Raw genomic sequence first — 19,055 nt, 5'->3', positions numbered from 1 at the left:
GGAAGAAACACAGACAAGGAATCGAGATACCTTGGTTCTAATCCTGGCTTGGCTAGTGAGGTCTTAAGAAACCCTAGACAAATTAAGGTAACTTGTCTGGGCCTTTCTTGTCAAATGGAAAAAACACCTGCTGTGGATATAAAAGTGCTTTTTAAAAAATATTAATATGAATCCCAGTGCTTTGGGAGGCTGAGGCGGGAAGACTGCTTGAGGCCAGGAGTTCAAGACCAGCCTGGGCAACATAGTAAGACCTCTCTCTACAAAAAATTAAAACATCTGGGTGTGGTGGCATACATCTGTAGTCCTGGTTAATTGGGAGGCTGAGGCAGGAAGATTGCTTGGGCCTAGGAGTTGGAAATTGCTGTGAGCTATGACTATGTCATTGCATTCCAGCCTGGGCAATAGAGAGGGACTCTGGTCTCTATAAAAACATAAAAATAAAAAAATTGGCTGGGTGCAGTGGCTCATGTCTGTAATCCCAGCACTTTGGGAGGCTGAGGCAGGTGGATTACTTGAGGTCAGGAGTTTGAGACCAGCCTGACCAACATAGTAAGCCGCATCTCTACTAAAAATACAAAAAAAAATTAGCTGGGTGTGGTGAACGTTGCAGTGAGCCAAGATAGCACCACTGCACTCTAGCCTGGGCAACAGAGTGAGACTCCCATCTTGAAAAAATAACATTAAAATAAAATAAAAAACATTAAAATGGTTTATAAAGGTAAAGAATCCTTAAGATTACACATCTCTCCTGCTAATCTCAATTCCGTTGAACCCCTATATAAGGACAGCCCTTATTTGTGAGGAAGACAGATGATTATCATACGGTATTTCCACTTCCTCCCAGAGCAACAGTTACCTGTCGGTACCAGAGTATTGGATCCACCTCTGCCTGTCGACCACACTCAGCGCCTGTCTTGGCCTCAGAGGCCTCCTTGCTTAGGTGGCTGGCATCACTCAGTTTCACTTTAAGGCCTTCAGGGGCCTGGCCTGGGAGTTTTGAAGAGTCATCTAACTTGGGAATGATGACTGATTTGGCTGAGTCAGCCCCTGGCTCCTTGGCCTTGCCAGGTCCTGACTTCACAAGGTCTGTCAGGCTGGGGGCCTTGGTGAGAGTTGGTGGAATTGACGGCTTTTGCTTCCACTCTTCCTTGAGTGCTGCCTCACGCTCCTTCAGGCCCATCTCTGCCTTCTTGTCCACTCCCCGCTGCTGCTGTTCTAAGCTCTGGCGTTTCTGCTGTTCTTCGTACTGCTGCCGGTAAGCCGTGTTAGTGCTCAGAAGGTGGGTGTGGTAACTCTGGTCGCTGTAGCCATAAGGGGGCACATAGGCATACTGGTTATAGTACAGGGACTGCATATACATGTTGGGACGCTGCTGGATGACCGAGGGCTGCTGACTGGAACTGCTCAGCTCGGGCTTCTTTTCCTCACAAACATCGTTCTTCACTTTTCCTTCGATGCTCTCAGGTTCCTCATCCTTTTTTGTCTTCAGGGCCTGGCTCTCCACTCCTGCCTGGCTGCTGGGGTTCAGAGCCCCAGGGCTGGACTGTGCGTAGCTTGGAGAATAGTAACTCTCAAAGCCTTGGTAATATGGTGAGTCTTTGCTCTGAGGCTGAGGGGGAAAAAGAGTTTTCTTAGCCCCTTCTTTAACCAACTGTTCGGCATCCTTTGATTTGACACTGTCTGCCTTGCCCTCCCCATCCTCCCCAGCATCAGAGATGTCAGAGTATGCAGGGCTGTTGGTTTTGACTGAGCTGGCTTCAGCTCCATTCTGGGTCACTACATGTAAGGGAGTCAGGGGCTGAGTAGGGGTAGTGTTTTCAAGGCGGCTACTTCCTCCAATGGAAGGGCTAGGGGCATTATCTGTGAAACTGTAGATCTTGTCGGCTTCAGCCTTGATGCTAGCCAGTCGGCTTTGGTGGGGATCTGATGAGCCATTTAGGAGTCCCTCCATTTTCATCCCATCTCCTGAAGATTCCCTGAATGGACTTTTGCCTTCTTCTACTCGACACACCTTCCCAGGGGTCAGAGGACTTTCAAGTTCCTTTGAAGATTCCTTCTTTTTTTTGTCTTTCTTTTTCTTGTCCTTGGCTGGAGTCAAGGCAGGGTTGACTGTGAAAGGTTCTCCCATAACAGTGGGCTTGGGCTGAATGGGCTTGAGTTGGGGACTGTTGGGCATGGCTTGTGCCACTGTGGCGGTCAAGCCTGAGGAAGAGCCTGGGCTCGCTGCTGTGAAGGTGGCTGTCTGGAAGGTGTAGATTTGCTGTGGGGGGATGGCAGGGGCAATGGGACGGGCTGACTTTAAGCTCTTGGAAGGAATCTTTTCAGGTTTTAAACTAGAGGGTTTTTTACATTTTTCTTTTTCCATACACTTCCTTTCTAAAGAATCAAAGGCATCATTGCTTGTTTCATCCATCACTGAGGGTCCATCATCAGAGCCATCATTGGACAAGGCCCCAAGGTCTGTGTCCCCTTCTCCACTCAACTTTTTCTTACAGAGGCCTTTTGTGCTGAATTTGCTTGAGGGAGAAGGGCTGTGGGGCTCTACAAGTCGAACTTTGGGGGTAGCTGAGCGGGCAGGGGACAAGGAACCTTTTTGTGAGACAGATGCACCATTGCAGCTCCCGAGATCTGCATGGAGAATAGGTTCCTCTCCGTACTCACTGTCCCCATCCGCTTCCGGCTTGCTGTCATCATCTGTATGGGCATGAGCTTGGTGGTACTTAAGTCCATTGATGTGCTTGTACTTCTTGTTGCAGTTTGGGTGGGGACAGTCAATCAGGACTGGGGAGGGACAGTTTCTGTCCAGAACAGTGGGTTCTACCTTGGTCCCAGGAAGGGGGCCAGTGGCTGAGCCCATGGAATTAGTACGGACACGCTTGCTCCCTTTGGAGTCCTCTGAGCTAGAGTTCAGCTCCATGTCTGAAAGGGGTTTGTTTTTCCGCTTATTAGCTGAGGAAGGGCTGGCCTTGACATCCTCAGAAGTGCTGCTGGCAGGTGGGCGATGCTCTGAAGAATTCTGGCTGCCCCGTCGGCCTTTGCTATTGGCTCCTGCCCGGGTTTTGCTGCTGCTACTGGTCCCTTTGCTGTCAGAGGCTGTGGCTGTCTCATTGACAGGAGTGTTACTGTTGGGACGCATGCGTTTGCCTCTACCCCGACCATTGCGCATTTCCAGGTCACTGGTCGGGGAGTCACAGAACCTTGGCAAAGGATAAACACAACAGGATATTATTAAGAAGAGAAAACATCTTCAAACCAGTTTAGCTGTAGGCTCCAGAACTGTCCAGATGGTGACTATCATTTTCAATGAATATGATTTGTTAAAAGAAATTCTGATTGGGAACTGCACTAAATGGTGAACTCCTGGGATGCATGTTAGCTGCAAATTATTCTCCAACATTTACCTCTAAAGCCATGCAGTCTGTTCCATAAGACAGTCATGTCTACATTTCCTATATACAGCCATAGTCATGGTTTCAGAAAATTGAGGCCAGGCATGCTAAGTGACTTGTCCAAGGTAACATCATTGATTGATGGCAACATATGACAAGACTGTAGCTCTATCTTTAGCCCAATGCCTTTTTCTTACATACCTCACTATGAAGATATAGAAAGGTAGAACAAAGCACCTATCCATTTAAGAGTTCCCTAAACATCAGATATAACCAAGAGTACACGAGTTCTTTGAATGTCTGGAGATCTGCACCTAGGGGTCATTCCTCATAGGCCCTAAAGTAGCTTCTCATGGAGCTTAAAACACTGCTTAGAATTAAACCTTTAGCTAAGATTGGTTCCCTTGTAGATCTAAAGATGGTTTTGACTCTCTTGTCCCAGGGGGCAACGGGAGTAGGTTGTTTCTAAGACAGTAGGAACCAAAGCTATTGCAGAAAAAAGGCAAATTTTGTCAAATACCTCCTTCGGGTTCTCAGAACAGTCCTACTGTAAAGCTACTTATTGCTTCCCTGTTATCAACCTACTCACTCAGCTCCTATCTCTCTGGATTCTTGTATGCCCAAAGCAGAAATAAGTCCTTCCAATAGGTTTCTCAGAAATGCAAAGGGAGGGTGTAAAGAACTTTACTAACTTGTTTTAGCTCATCTGCTTCTGATTCTTATCAGGGCAACTATTATGGTCTGAATATAGTCTTTTTTTTTTTTTGAGACGGAGTGTTGCTCTGTCGCCCAGGCTGGAGTGCAGTGGAGCGATCTAGGCTCAGTGCAACCTCCGCCTCCTGCGTTCAAGCAATTCTCCTGCCTCAGCCTCCCCAGTAGCTGGGATTATAGGCATCCGCCACCACGCCCGGCTAATTTTTGTATTTTTAGTAGAGACAGGGTTTCACCATGTTGACCAGGCTGGTTTCGACCTGCCTGACCTCAGGTGATCCACCCGCCTCAGCCTCCCAAAGTGCTGGGATTACAGGCGTGAGCCACCACGCCCAGCCTAAACATAGTCTTATAAAAGTCTAAGCCTCTAGAAACCTGGCCCAGCATCTCTGAAAATTAGGAGGCATAAATAGCCCTCGGTAGAGCCTAATCACATCTGAGAAAAGGAGAGTGGTATGGAATCAAGAACTTTACAATACTTTTCCTTGGGACATTTCTGCCCATCTTAGTTTCATGGGAACAATGGGCAGATGAAGGTTTAAGATACTTTTCGTAAAAGAACTGTCCAGATAGTCACTACCATTTTCAATGAATATGATTCAATAAAGGAACTTGTGACTGCATGGGAATGGCATTAATTGGTAAGCTCCTAGGATGTTACGTGCATGTTAGTTGTAAATTACCCCCAATGCCTGGGTTCCCCAAACCCTGACAAACTGGGTACTAATATTAGGAACAAGCTATTAGGTGCCATTGATTGAAATATCCATCTAAAGGTCAAATTGCAACATGAAAAGGTCCTTGTGAAACCCATATGTTCTAGTAGAGTTTATAAAACTAAACATGTTCTTGAGTTCAAATTTCTGAGAAATAGCTACTATCAATGAATGTTTGATCACCCATGGTTAGATGGTCTCAAGGTGGCTTTAATAATTCCAGTCAAAGGCTTAAACAGGATTTTCTCCCCATTCCCCCAATGCATCCCCTCAACAATTTTTTTTTGCTAATTTTAAAAATATGGAACACTTCACAAATTTGCATGTCACCCTTGTGCAGGGGTCATGTTAATCTTTTCTGTATTGTTCCAATTTTAGTATATGTACCTCTGAAGTGAGCACCCCCTGAACACTTTCATACACAATTCATCCTCTTTTTTTTTTTTTTTTTGAGATGGAGTTTCGCTTTTTGTTGCCCAGGCTGGAGTACAATGGCGCGATCTTGGCTCACTGCAACCTCCGCCTCCTGGCTTCAAGTGATTCTCCTGCCTCAGCCTCTCGAGTAGCTGGGATTACAGGCATGCACCACCACACCTGGCTAACTTTGTATTTTTAGTAGAGATGGGGTTTCTCCATGTTGGTCAGGCTAGTCTTGAACTCCCGATCTCAGGTGATCTGCCCGCCTCAGCCTCCCAAAGTGCAGGGATTACAGGCGTGAGCCACTGCGCCCAGCCATTCAGTCTTCTTGAATGTCAGATAAATACAGTGCTTTCCCTGGTTATCTACACCATCGTGTCCCTTAAAAGCTGGGTGTACAATTCTAGCAGGATAAAAGTATAAGAGATCACCAATTAGAATGGTTCAGACTTAATATAAACTAAATAGCTGTAAGTGCTTACCTTGGGGGTGCCCAATCATGTCGTGTGCAGTCAAGGAGTGTACCTACATATGTCTTGTTCCTCCACGTTACATTTACCACCAACATCCCTGGAAAATAAGAGCACATAGATATAGACGAGACACACCCCATTTGCCACTGAGAAGAGTATTCTTTTGTCAGCACTGTGACTTCTATAAAAGGGTTTAGGAGGTGCTCTGGGTACCAACGGGACAAATAGGATTGGGCCAGAATAGTTCCATAGGAATTGCCTACAATGCTACTGAGGCCCCTTAGGATGGTTAACAGTTATAAAGACTCCATGGTTTTGTCAAGACACATTTTATTTTATTTTATTTTATTTTATTTTTTTTTGAGATGGAGTCTCGCTATGTCGCCCAGGGTGGAGGGCAGTGGCCGGATCTCAGCTCACTGCAAGCTCCGCCTCCCGGGTTTTTACGCCATTCTCCTGCCTCAGCCTCCCAAGTAGCCGGGACTACAGGCGCCCACCACCTCGCCCGGCTAGTTTTTTGTATTTTTTAGTAGAGACGGGGTTTCACCGTGTTAGCCAGGATGGTCTCGAACTCCTGACCTCGTGATCCGCCCGTCTCGGCCTCCCAAAGTGCTGGGATTACAGGCTTGAGCCACTGCGCCCGGCCAAGACACATTTTATTTTTATTTTTGGAGATGGTCTTGCTCTGCTGCCCAGGCTGGAGTGCAGCCTCAAGCGATTGTCCCACCTCAGTCTCCCAAGTAGCTGGGACCACAGGAGCATGTCACCACACCTCGATAATTTAAAAAAAAATGTTTTTGGCCAGGAGTGGTGGCTCACACCTGTAATCCCAGTACTTTGGGAGGCTAAGGTAGACAGATCACTTGTGGCCAGGAGCTCAAGATCAGCCTGACCAATATGGGAAAACCTGTCTCTACTAAAATTACAAAAATTAGCCGGGCATGCTGGCACGTGCCTATAATCCCAGCTACTCAGGAGGCTGAGGCAGGAGAATCGCTTGAACCCAGGAGGCGGAGTTTGCAGTGAGACGAGATTGCGCCACTGCACTCCAGCCTGGGTGACAGAGTGAGACTCCATCTCAAAAAAAGAAAAAAAAAAAAAAAAAGCTTTTGATTAGGTAATATAGCCTTACTCCAAAATTCAAAAGGTAGCCCCCACTCGCCCCTGCAAAAAAAAAAAAAAATCCCCACCAAACTCTAACATAAAATTAAGTGTCCAGTGGGCCGGGCGTGGTGGCTCAAGCCTGTAATCCCAGCACTTTGGGAGGCCGAGATGGGCGGATCACGAGGTCAGGAGATTGAGACCATCCTGGCTAACACGGTGAAACACCGTCTCTACTAAAAAATACAAAAAACTAGCCGGGCGAGGTGGCGGGTGCCTGTAGTCCCAGCTACTCGGGAGGCTGAGGCAGGAGAATGGCGTAAACCTGGGTTTACGCTGAGATCCGGCCACTGCACCCCAGCCTGGGTGACAGAGCGAGACTCCGTCTCAAAAAAAAAAAAAAAAAGAAGTGTCCCTTCCATAACTGTTCTTCAGTCTTCCAGCTCCCCTACTTGGAAACATCCAAAAGTATTCCACAGATATTTTATATGTATATATGCAAATATGTTCATACATTCTTCCTTAAATGATAGCAATATACATACAATGTTCTGCACACTGCTTTTTTCATGTACCCAAATATTTTGGATCATTCCATATGTGTAGACAGAGAGCTACTTCATTCTTTTCAATGGCAGCATTTGAATGGACATTTAGGTTGTTTCAATCTTCTGCTATTACAAATAAACTGCAATGAATAATCTTGTACAAATGCTTCATTTTACCTACACGAATACGTCTGTAAGATGAATTCCTGTAAGTAAAACTGTTAATCACAGTGCACTTGTATTTGGAGTTCTGATAAATACGGCCAAACCATCTCCAAACTGCCTCAAAGAAGATGTACTCATTCATATACCCATTTATAGTAGCCCATGAATACTTCTCGCCCTTTTCCTTTGGCAACATGGTGTTCTCATTTTGTTCTTTGCCAATCTGATAAAAGAAAAATTGTTTTATATGGTTTTTTTTTTTTGGCATTTTAATTCCTTTTTTTTTTTTTTTAAACGGAGTTTCGCTCTTGTTCCCCAAGCTGGAATGCAATGGTGTGATCCCTGCTCACTGCAACTTCCGCTTCCTGGGTTCAAGCAATTCTCCGCCTCAGCCTCCCCAGTAGCTGGGATTATAGGCATGCACCACCATCCCCAGCTAATTTTGTATTTTTAGTAGAGACAGAATTTCTCCATGTTGGTCAGGCTGGTCTCAATCTCCCAACCTCAGGTAATTCGCCTGCCTCGGCCTCCCAAAGTGCTGGGATTACAGGCATGAGCCACCGCGCCTGGCCGGCAATTTTAATTCTTTTAGAGACAATGTCTTGTTAATGTTGCCCAGATTCGGCTCAAACTCTTGGCCTCAAGCAATCCTCCTGTCAAGACCATTTTGCCCAGGCTGGTCTTGAACTCCTGAGTTCAAGCAATCCATCTGCCTTGGCCTTCCAGGGTGCTGGGATTATAGACATGAGCCACCACACTTGGCTCCATTCAGTCTTTTTTTTTTTTTTGAGACGGAGTCTGGCTCTGTCGCCCAGGCTGTAGTGCAGTGGCGCGATCTCGGCTCACTGCAAGCTCCGCCTCCCGGGTTCACACCATTCTCCTGTCTCAGCCTCCCAAGTACCTGGGACTACAGGCGCCCGCCACCACGCCCAGCTAATTTTTCGTATTTTTAGTGGAGACGGGGTTTCACCGTGGTCTTCATCTCCTCACCTTGTGATCCGCCCGCCTCGGCCTCCCAAAGTGGTGGGATTACAGGCGTGAGCCACCCCGCCTGGTGGCTCCAGTCTTTTACCATTAAATATAATATTCAGTTTTAGCAACATATTTGGGATATTAGAGACAAAAAGAAAACCCAGGGAACTCATCACCATGTTGTTTCTAAGGTCTTGCGACCCTTAGAGCTGGTGTGCCTTCTTTCTTCCACCTTTCACAGTCCTGTTATATTTGTTTTATAAATAATTTCCAGAGTTTTTAGTTGTATTTAGTGGGAGTGGGAGATCTCGGCTCACTGCAGCCTCTGCCTCCCAGGTTAGCGCCATTCTCCTGCCTCAGCCTCCTGAGCAGCTGGGACTATAGGCATCCGCCATCACATCCGGTTAATTTTTTTTTTTTTTTTTTTTGTATTTTTGGTAGAGACGGGGATTCACCGTGTTAGCCAGGATGGTCTCGATCTCCTGACCTCATGATCCACCCGCCTCGGCCTCCCAAAGTGTTGGGATTACAGGCAAGAGCCACCACGCCCGGCTTTAGCCTCCTTTCATAAGGCTGGTTGGGGGTTAGCATCTCACTCTCCTGGCCTCACATTCTTAGTCTATGAGTATTTTCAGTATCTATTTACCCCTCTGAAATCACCTCTCATGCCCTATTCTTTGTTCCCAGATCTGGAGGTCAGCCAGTCCACAGATTCAGCCCCACTTAGTGACTTGCATCTCTGTTTCTTTTTTCTTTTTTTTTTTTTTTTGAGACGGAGTCTCCCTCTGTCGCGCAGGCTGGAGTGCAGTGGCGCGATCTCGGCTCACTGCAAGCTCGGCCTCCCGGGTTCACGCCATTCTCCAGCCTCAGCCTGCCGAATGCCGGAGCCCGCCACCACGCCTGGCTAATTTTTTGTATTTTAGTAGAGACGGGGTTTCACCGTGTTAGCCAGGATGGTCTCGATCGCCTGACCTCGTGATCTGCCGGCCTCCCAAAGTGCTGGGATTACAGGCATGAGCCACTGCGCCCGGCCTGTTTCTTTCTTTCTTCCTTTCTTCCTTCCTTCCTTCCTCCCTCCCTCCCTCTTTTCCCTCCTTCCTTCCTTCTTTCCCCTCCTTCCTTCCTTCTTTCCTCCCTCCCTCCCTCCCTCCCTCCGTTCCTCCCTCCCTTCCTTCCTCCCTCCCTCCCTCCCTTCCTTCCTTCCTTCTTTCTTTCCAGACAGTTTCACTCTTCTTGCCCAGGCTGAAGTGCAATGGCGCAATCTCCGCTCACTGCAACACCTCCCAGGTTCGAGCGATTCCCCTGCCTCAGCCTCCCAAGTAGCTGGGATTACAGGCATGCGCCACCATGCCCCAGCTAATTTTGTTTGTTTGTTTGTTTGTTTGTAAGTAGAGACGGGGCTTCTCCACCTTGGTCAGGCTGGTCTCAAACTCCTGACCTCAGGTGATGTGCCCACCTCAGCCTCCCAAAGTGCTGGGATTACAGGCATGAGCCACCACGCCCAGCCCCAAGGCACATTTTCTATGGAATGTATCAAGACAATAAATCTGGGGGATCTGGAATTAGCCTTTTGTCTACAGCCACGCACTAATAAAATACTTTTTGATTTGGCACTTCCAGGACCTATCTCTAGTAACTCACTTATATTCATTTCTTCTTTGACATACAATGCTGTCTGAAGATCACCGGACATGGAGTTAGAAAACCTTAGTGCAAATCCTGGCTTTGTTACAGTGTAACCTTGAACAAGTCACTTGATTTCTACAAATCTCAGATTTTTAAAAATACAGGATTAAGCCAGGTACGGTGGCTCATGCCTGTAATCCCGCACTTTGGGAGGCCAAGGCGGGTGGATCACAAGGTCAGGAGATGGAGACCATCCTGGCCAACACGGAGAAACCTCATCTCTGTGGTGGCATGTGCCTGTCATCCCAGCTACTTGGGAGGCTAAGGCAGGAGCATCACTTGAACCAGCGAGTCGGAAGTTGCAGTGAGCAGAGATTGCGCCACTGCACTCCGGCCTGGCGAAAGAGCGAGACTCCATCTCAAAAAAAAAAAAAAAAAAAGAAAAAAGAAAAGAAAGGCTGTGCGCGGTGGCTCACGCCTGTAATCCCAGCACTTTGGGAGGCCGAGGTGGGCGGATCACAAGGTCAGGAGATCGAGACCATCCTGGCTAACACAGTGAAACTCCCGTCTCTACTAAAAATATAAAAAATTAGCCGGCTGTGGGGGGCGGGCCCCTGTAGTCCCAGCTGCTGGGGAGGCTGCAGCAGGAGAATGGCGTGAACCCGGGAGGCGGAGCTTACAGTGAGCCGAGATCGCGCCACTGCACTCCAGCCTGGGTGATAGAGTGAGGCTCCGTCTCAAAAAAAAAAAAAAAAAAAAAAGGATTAAGACAGAAATAAATTATAAAATTATTAAATTAGACAACTGGCCAGGCACGGTGGCTCACGGCTGTAATCCCAGCACTTTGGGAGGCCGAGGCGGGTGGATCACGAGGTCAGGAGATCGAGGCCATCCTGGTTAACAGGGTGAAACACCGTCTCTACTAAAAATATAAAAAAAAATTAGCCAGGTGTGGTGGCTGCCCCCTGTAGTCCCAGCTATTTGGGAGGCTGAGGCAGGAGAATGGCGTGAACTCGGGAGGCGTAGCTTACAGTGAGCAGAGATCATGTCACTGCACTCCAGCCTGGGCTACAGAGCGAGACTCCATCTCAAAAAAAAAAAAAAAAAAAAAAGGAAAAAAATAAATCAGACAACTAACCCACAGTAGGTTTTCAATAAATAAATACAAAGGGAGTGCTTTATACAAAACTATGGAGTATCAGGACTTGAGTTGGTCATGACTTTAAATAAGATCTTATTCAGCCTTTTTTTTTTTTTTGAGATGGAGTCTTGCTCTGTCCCCTAGGCTGGAGTGCAGTGGCGCGATCTCGGCTCACTGCAACCTCTGCCTCCCAGGTTCAAGCAATTCTCCTGCCTCAGCCTCCTGAGTAGCTGGGATTACAGGCGCCTGCCACCACGCCCAGCTAATTTTTGTATTTTTAGTAGAGAAGGGATGTCACCATGTTGGTCAGGCTGGTCTCGAACCCCTGACCTTGTGATCCACCCACCTTGGCCTCCGCGCCTGGCCCTTAGCCCTTGTTTTCTTTGGAATTGAAATTTAGGGTGCTTTATCACAAAACCAAATCAGACAAGGGAGAGGGAGAAAAAGAATTATCCTACTCAGGAAGTCTCATTCTAGTAAAATTAGGGCAGGAAAGAACTTTGGTTTAGTAAGTTGGATTCTTTTTCAGTCTTACCAAGTGAAGCAGAACAATCCATTGGATTGTGATTCAAACATTCATCAAACATATATTATGGGTGTGGCACAGTGGCTTATGCCTGGAACCCCAGCGCTTTGGGAGGCTGAGACAGGAGGATCGTTCAAGGCCAGGTGTTCAAGACCAGCCTGGGCAACACAGTGAGACCTGTCTCTACAAAAAAATTTAAAAACTAGCCAGTTGTGGTGGTGCCCACCTGAAGTCCCAACTACCTGAGAGGCTGAGATGGGAGGACCACTTGAGCCCAGTAGTTCAAGGCTGCAGTGAAGCTATGCCTGTGCCACTGCACTCCAGCCTGGGTGACAGGGTGAGACTACATCTCTAAAAAAAAAAAACTTGGCCAGACGCAGTGGCTCACGCCTGTAATCCCACCACTTTGGGAGGCTGAGGTGGGTGGACCACCTGAGGTCAGGAGTTCGAGACCAGCCTGACCAACATGGTGAAACACCATCACTACTAAAATACAAAAATTAGCTGGGCATAGTGGCAGGTGCCTGTAATCTCAGCTACTTGGGAGGCTGAGGCAGGAGAATCACTTGAACCCAGGAGTCGGAGGCTGTAGTGAGCTGAGATCATGCCATTGCACTCCAGCTTGGGCAACAAGGGCGAAACTCTGTCTCAAAAAAAAAAAAAAAAAAAAAAAAAAAGGAAGGAAAAGAAAAGAAAAAACTTTCGGCCAGGTGCAGTGGCTCATGCCTGTAATCCCAGCACTTTGGGAGGCGGGTGGATCACTTAAGGTCAGGAGTCTAGGACCAGCCAGGCTGGCCAAGATGGTGAAACCCCATCTCTACTAAAAATAAAACAATTAGCCAGGCATGGTGGTGGGTGCCTGTAGTCCCAGCTACTCAGGAGGCTGTGGCAAGAGAATTGCTTGAACCCAGGAGGTGGAGGTTGCAGTGAGCTGAGATTGTGCTACTGCACTCCAGCCTCGGTGACAGAGCAAGGTTTCATCTCAAAAAATAAATACAATAAAGTAAAAAAGAAAAAACTATTATGTGCGAGATGTTTTCATACTATCTTATTGAATATTTACAGCCTTAAATCAGTTTTATTTTTATTTATTTATTTTTATTTTAGACAGAGTCTTGCTCTGTTGTCCAGGCTAGAGTGCAGTGGTGCAACCTTCGCTCACTGCAACCTCCGCTTCCCAGGTTCAAGCAATTTTTGTGCCTCAGCCTCCCAAGTAGCTGGGATTACAGGTGTGCACCACCACGCATGGCTAATTTTTGTATTTTTAGTAAAGACAGGGTTACACCATGTTGGCCAGGCTGGTTTTGAACTTCTGGCCTCAAGTGATCCACCCAACTTGGCCTCCCAAAGTGCCGAGATTACAGTAGTCACTGTACTTGGCCAATCACTTTTACTTGTATTTATGTGTGTGTGTGTGTGTGTGTGTTTGAGATGAAGTCTTGCTTTGTTGCCCAGGGTGGAGTGCAGTGGCACGATCTCTACTCACTGCAACCTCTGCATCCTGGGTTCAAGCGATTCTCCTGCCTTAGCCTCCTGAGTAGCTGGCATTTGTTAATTTTTAAAAATTTTTTGTTTGTTTAAAAAGACACGGAGTCTCACTATGTTGCCCAGGCTGGTTTCGAACTCCTGGTCTCAAGTGATCCTCCTGCCTTGGTTTCCTAAAGAGCTGGGATTACAGGCATGAGCCATGGCACCCGGTCTTAAATCACTTTTTGAGGAAGGCAGGCCGTTAAGTGGGTGCCAAAAATCGTGTCATATAAGGATTGTTAAGGCTACTTTGCAAAGGAGGAGATGAAACACCAGAAGGATAAATCATTTACTCGAGGGTTCACTATTAGTGGTCAGATCTTTCAGACGCTAAGGCCTGACACAGCTATCTCTAATGGATTCTGATTCTTTTCACACAATTTTCTTAGAATATTGTTACCTTCACCTTAGATAAAAGACATATACACATACAGGATTGCAGAGGGTCATCCAGAGGGAAAAGGATAGGAATCCTACCCCTTTTCAGTGCCCTGACATCTTAATGGAAACGGCATATCTCCTAAAGAAGTAATTAGACTAAATTCTCTCTAGCTATTAGCAAAGTGATTTCAAGTGAATGTCTCCCCCAAGCGATGGCCTGCTCTGATTACTGCATAATCAATTTAATAGGAACAGAGTCCATTTATTTCTAGACAAGGTAAGACTTAGAGATAGGCATCTCATTTACAAGGGCAGATGAGCACAGCTGTACACAGAGAGCAGGCACACAACTAGAAGATGAATGTCATTACTATTCTTGAAACAGCTGGGTGGGAACACATGTTTATAAATCTGGCTTCTTCCTTTGGTATAATCTGCAAACTTTAGCAATAATGAATGAGCTGAAGAGAAGACAGGTCAAACAAGGTGCTGGAGATGGCAGAAGGGAAGAGAAAAAAATTCTAATATGGAAAGACAAAATGGAGGCTTGTTTAAATGTCAAAGGAAACACACACTGATGAGGTGTAATACTCTTCCTACAAGGTTCCGAGTTGAGACAGCTGGGAGAATAGGACGATAGGAAAGAAGCAGCAAATAACACTTAACAGACCTAGTTTCCCTATTAGGGGCTAGCTTTAGGGAAGCAAGTAGGCTGAAGAGAAAGAAAAACTGGTCTTCATCTTGGAAAACTTATTTTTCATAAGTGTTCACAAAATAAGGAAAGGCTCAGCTTGTTTGAGGATAATACTGCTAAAAAATAGCAGTAATAAAGAGTGCTCCATGTTTCTCTAGAATCTTACTTTCAGATTTACCGAGAGTCTTATGGACATAATCTAATTACCCATTATTAGGATTCAGAGTACTCACTATTCTCCCTTCTTAAAGGTTATCAATATTGGAGCAGAGTAAAGGGGAAATGATGACATTTATGAGGCACTAGTCAGGTTCCCCTAGTTATTATTATTATTTTTGAGATGGAGACTTACTCTGTCACCTAGGCTGGGGTGCAGTGGTGCAATCTCAGCTCACTCCAGCCTCCGCCTCCCAGGTTCAAGCGAAACTCCTGCCTCAGCCTCCTGAGCAGCTGGGATTACAGATGTGCACCACCACACCTCGCTAATTTTTGTATTATTAGTAGAGATACAGTTTCACCATGTTGGCCAGGCTGGTCTCGAACTCCTGACCTCAGGTGATCCACCTGCCTTGGGCTCCCAAAGTACTGGGATTATAGGCGTGAGCCAACACGCCTGGCCAGGTTCCCACAGTTCTTAGGAGTGAAATGCTGAGACAAACCCAATCCCAAAGCAGCACTGCTTTGTTTCAGATAAGAATTCAAAACCTCAAAACATTTGTGTAGTCAAGGCTGATCCAAGTATAATAGTGGAGAGAGAGAGAGAGATTTTTTCTAGGTCCCTCATTTTTACTATTTCCATTAGTACACACTTTCTCTCGGGGATCTGGTACCTTCATGCTCAGCTCTTTCATGCTCAGATCAATTCAGTTCTTGAAACACTTCCTTCACTTGGCTTCCAGAACACCATATTCTCCTGGTCTTCCTCCTATCTCTCTGGCCATTCCTCAGCATCTTTTGCTGGTACTTCAAGTGTAGCTGATGACTCAAACTTCTATCCCTAGCCCCACCATCTCCCCTAAACTCCAGATTCATGTATCTAATCACAAACTTGACATTTCCATTCGATGTCTAAATGTAGATCGCAAACTTAACATGTTCCAAACTGAGCTCCTGATACCCATCCTCTCCTTAACACCAAGAATAACAAAAATACCTTGATCTGAGTTCTCCCTATCTGAGGTAATGGCATGTACATCCTTCTAGGTGTTCAGGTCAAAACCCTTAGAGTTTTACTTGATTCCTCTCCTACTATCACGTCCCCACATCTGACCATCAGCAAATCTTTTTGGCTCAACCTTCAAAATATATCCAGATTTTGATCATTTCTCATTACCTTCGCTTCTACTGCTCCAAGCACTCCTTAAATTATTGCAATAGCTTCCTAACTTGCTTCCATCCTTATCACTTTCTGACCTGTTCTCAACACAGAGGCCAGAGAGATCCTGCTAAATAAAACCTCTCAAATCCTATCATTTCTCTGTATAAAACCTTTTAGCTTTTGAACTGGTACATACAGGTATAGGTAATAACATACATCTGTATACCTCTGTATACAATAGGTAATACATACAGATGTATGTATAAAAAAATTAGTTTTAGTAGAAATATCTCAATGTTTTAAAAATGCTTCATGGCCAAGCATGGTGGCTCATGCCTGTAATCTCAGCACTTTGGGAGGCCAAGGCAGGAGGACTGCTTGAGCACAGGAGTTCGAAATTAGCCTGGGCAATGCAGTGAGACCCTGTCTCTAAAAAAAATTTAAAAATTATCTGGGCTTGGTGGCATGTGCCTGTAGTCCCAGCTACTATGGAGGCTGACGTGGGGGATCACTTGAGCCCGGGACATCTAGGCTGTAATGAGTCGAGATGTTGCCCCTGCACTCCAGCCTAAGTCACAGAGGAAAAAAAAAAGGTGGGGCCTAATTGTCATCCCCTGGAGTGTGAGCTGCCTTTAGCAACTTGCAGAAGTGATGGTGCATGACTTTTGAGACAAGGCGATAAAAGGTATTATTGTGGGTTCCTCCTTGCTTTCTCTCTGGGATTTCTTCCCTTAGGGATGACAGCAGCCATTTTGTGAGAAAACTTAAGCAGCCCTGTGGAGAAGTCCATGAGGCCAGCAACTGAGGCCCTCTGCCAATAGTCACGTAGTAAAGCAACTTGGAAGAGGATCCTCCAGCCCCAGATATGCTTTCAGATGATGGCAGCCCCGGTTAACAACCTCATGAGAGACCCTGAGTCAGACCACCCAGTTAAGCTACTCCTGAATTCCTGAGCCACAGAAACTCTGTGAGATAATATTTATTGTTTTAGACAGCTATGCTTTAGGTTAATTTGTTATATAACAGATAACCTGGAATAATGTCTATCCTATGTAGACAAATAATTCATTCCTACCTGGAACAAATATTTACTGAGCATCTATTATTTGCCAAGCATTCTGTAAAGTATTGAAGTTACAAAACACAGTGAAGAAATGCTGAGGTCCACTCCTGGGTTGGGAGCAAATGTTTATTAAGAGCCAACTTTATGGAATGTGCTGGACTAGGTACTAGAGAATATGGATAAATAAGGCCAGATGCTTGCCCTCAACATAAGAGACTAAAAAAGAAAAAAGGGAAGAGATTAAGTGGACCTGAATATTCCAGTAGCATTGAGTTTCCAAATGGAAACATCAGCATTTGCCTATATGCTGCTTTTAATTCTTATTTTAATCCCAATTTTCAATCCTGGTTGATGTTGACAACTACACCCTAACTGGATACAGATACACCCTAACTAACTTGGGTAAAGTGCAGGTTAGCACGCATACATGCTTTCATTCATTCTATTATTCAACAAATGAGCATCTACTCTGGGCCAGACACTGTTCTAAAGTACCAGGACATGGCAACACACAAAATTGACCAAGTCTCTGCTCTCACATTCAGATAAGAGGAGAAAGACAATAAATAAAGGAACATGTAAGCATATGTCAGATAGTGATACATGGCCAGGCACGGTGGCTCACACCTGTAATCCCAGCACTTTGGGAGGCTGAGGCAGGAGGACTGCTTGAGCCTAGGAGTTTGAGACCAGCCTGGCCAACATGGTGAAATCCTGTCTCTACAAAAAATACCAAAATTAGCCAGATATGGTGGCACACACCTGTAGTCCCAGGTACTTGGGAGACTGAGGCAGGAGAATTGCTTGAGCCCAGGAGGTGGAGGTTGCAGTGAGTCCACATCACGCCACTGCACTCCAGCCTGGGTGATGTGGGTGAAACCCTGTCTCAACAAACAAACAAACAAACAACAAAACCCCAGATAGTGATAAGCTATGGAGAAAAACAAAGCAGAAGAGGAACAGAGAATGTGAGGGATGGTGATGCTGCTATTTTATAAAGGGCAATTTTAAAAAGCCTTCTCAAGAAGATGACATTCAAGCAGAGAAATCTGTAAGAGGTGAGACAGCGAGCCCTATGGAAATTAGAAGAACATTTTAGGTAGAGAAAAAAGCAAGTACAAAGGCCCTGTGGTGGGAACGCGCATGGCACATTCGGAAGAGCAAAGAGGATAGTGTGGCTGTTGTGGAATAAGTGAGAGGAAGAGTGAGAACACATGAGGTTGGAGAGACAGCAGATTAGTGACAATGGTGGACCAAATCACGCAGACTGGGGATTGGCAGGCTTTTTTTTTTTTTTTTTTTTTTTGAGACGGAGTCTCGCTCTGTCACCCAGGCTGGAGTGCAGTGGCCGGATCTCAGCTCACAGCAAGCTCCGCCTCCCGGGTTCACACCATTCTCCTACCTCAGCCTCCCGAGTAACTGGGACTACAGGCGCCCGCCACCTCGCCCGGCTAGTTTTTTGTATTTTTTAGTAGAGACGGGGTTTCACCGTGTTAGCCAGGATGGTCTCGATCTCCTGACCTCGTGATCCACCCGTCTCGGCCTCCCAAAGTGCTGGGATTACAGGCTTGAGCCACTGCGCCCGGCCAGCAGGCTTTTAAAGTAAGGGACAGACAGCACATATTTAAAGCTTTGCAGGCCACACAGTCTCTGTCATAAATTCTCAACTCTTACAGTAGAAAAAGAGCCCCAGACAATATGTAAACAAATAGGCATAGTTGTATTCCGATAAAACTGTATTACAAAAACCGGAAGTGGGACTGGATTTGGTAACTGAGCCCTAACTTGCTAATCCATGATATAGACTGTCTGCACCTTGCGGAACAGATGATGAGGCCAGAGGGGAACTGTATTTATGTTTAGGCTCTGGCCTCAGAATGCACTCTCACTGAAACAAAGCTATAAATGAGAGCCAGATATAAAAGAAATACTTTTATTAATATTAGGCATTCAAAGGTTGTTTATTGGACTGATAAAATGAAAAAGCGGCTTGTCTAAGGCCCAAAATAATTATTTCTATAGAAAAATGTTTTGAGGCCAGGTGTGGCGGCTCATGCCTGTAATCCCAGCACTTTGGGAGGTCGAGGTGGGCAGATCACCTGAGGTCAGGAGTTCAAGACCAGCCTGGCCAACATGGTGAAACCCCATCTCTACTAAAAATACAAAAATTAGCCGGGCATGGTGGCGTGCACCTTAATCCCAGCTACTTGGGAGGCTGAGGCAGGAGAATCGCTTGAACCTGGGGGGGCAGATGTTGCAGTGAGCTGAGATCACGCCACTGCACTCC

General features: G+C 46.0%; 1 protein-coding gene and 1 non-coding gene across 5 annotated transcripts in view; both read right to left on the bottom strand.

The window, feature by feature from the left end:
• ZNF609 (zinc finger protein 609) overlaps nt 1-19,055 on the bottom strand; it is a 240,999-nt gene that overhangs the window by 10,817 nt on the left and 211,127 nt on the right. For all 4 annotated transcript variants that reach the window (XM_028850333.2, XM_077938091.1, NM_001258136.1 and 1 more), the window contains 2 exon segments: nt 5,716-5,803; nt 857-3,197 (listed from right to left, as the gene is read on the bottom strand). In XM_028850333.2, coding sequence (XP_028706166.1) covers nt 857-3,197; nt 5,716-5,803 — 2,429 coding nt within the window.
• LOC114679746 (U6 spliceosomal RNA) lies at nt 5,112-5,218 on the bottom strand. The gene has a single exon (XR_003731859.1). It is a non-coding gene; the product is annotated as a U6 spliceosomal RNA (small nuclear RNA).

This window comes from Macaca mulatta, chromosome 7, assembly GCF_049350105.2.
Source record: "Macaca mulatta isolate MMU2019108-1 chromosome 7, T2T-MMU8v2.0, whole genome shotgun sequence".
Lineage (NCBI taxonomy): Eukaryota > Metazoa > Chordata > Mammalia > Primates > Cercopithecidae > Macaca > Macaca mulatta.
Note: the sequence above shows the minus strand (reverse complement) of the source record. Positions and strands in the feature narration are given on the sequence as shown.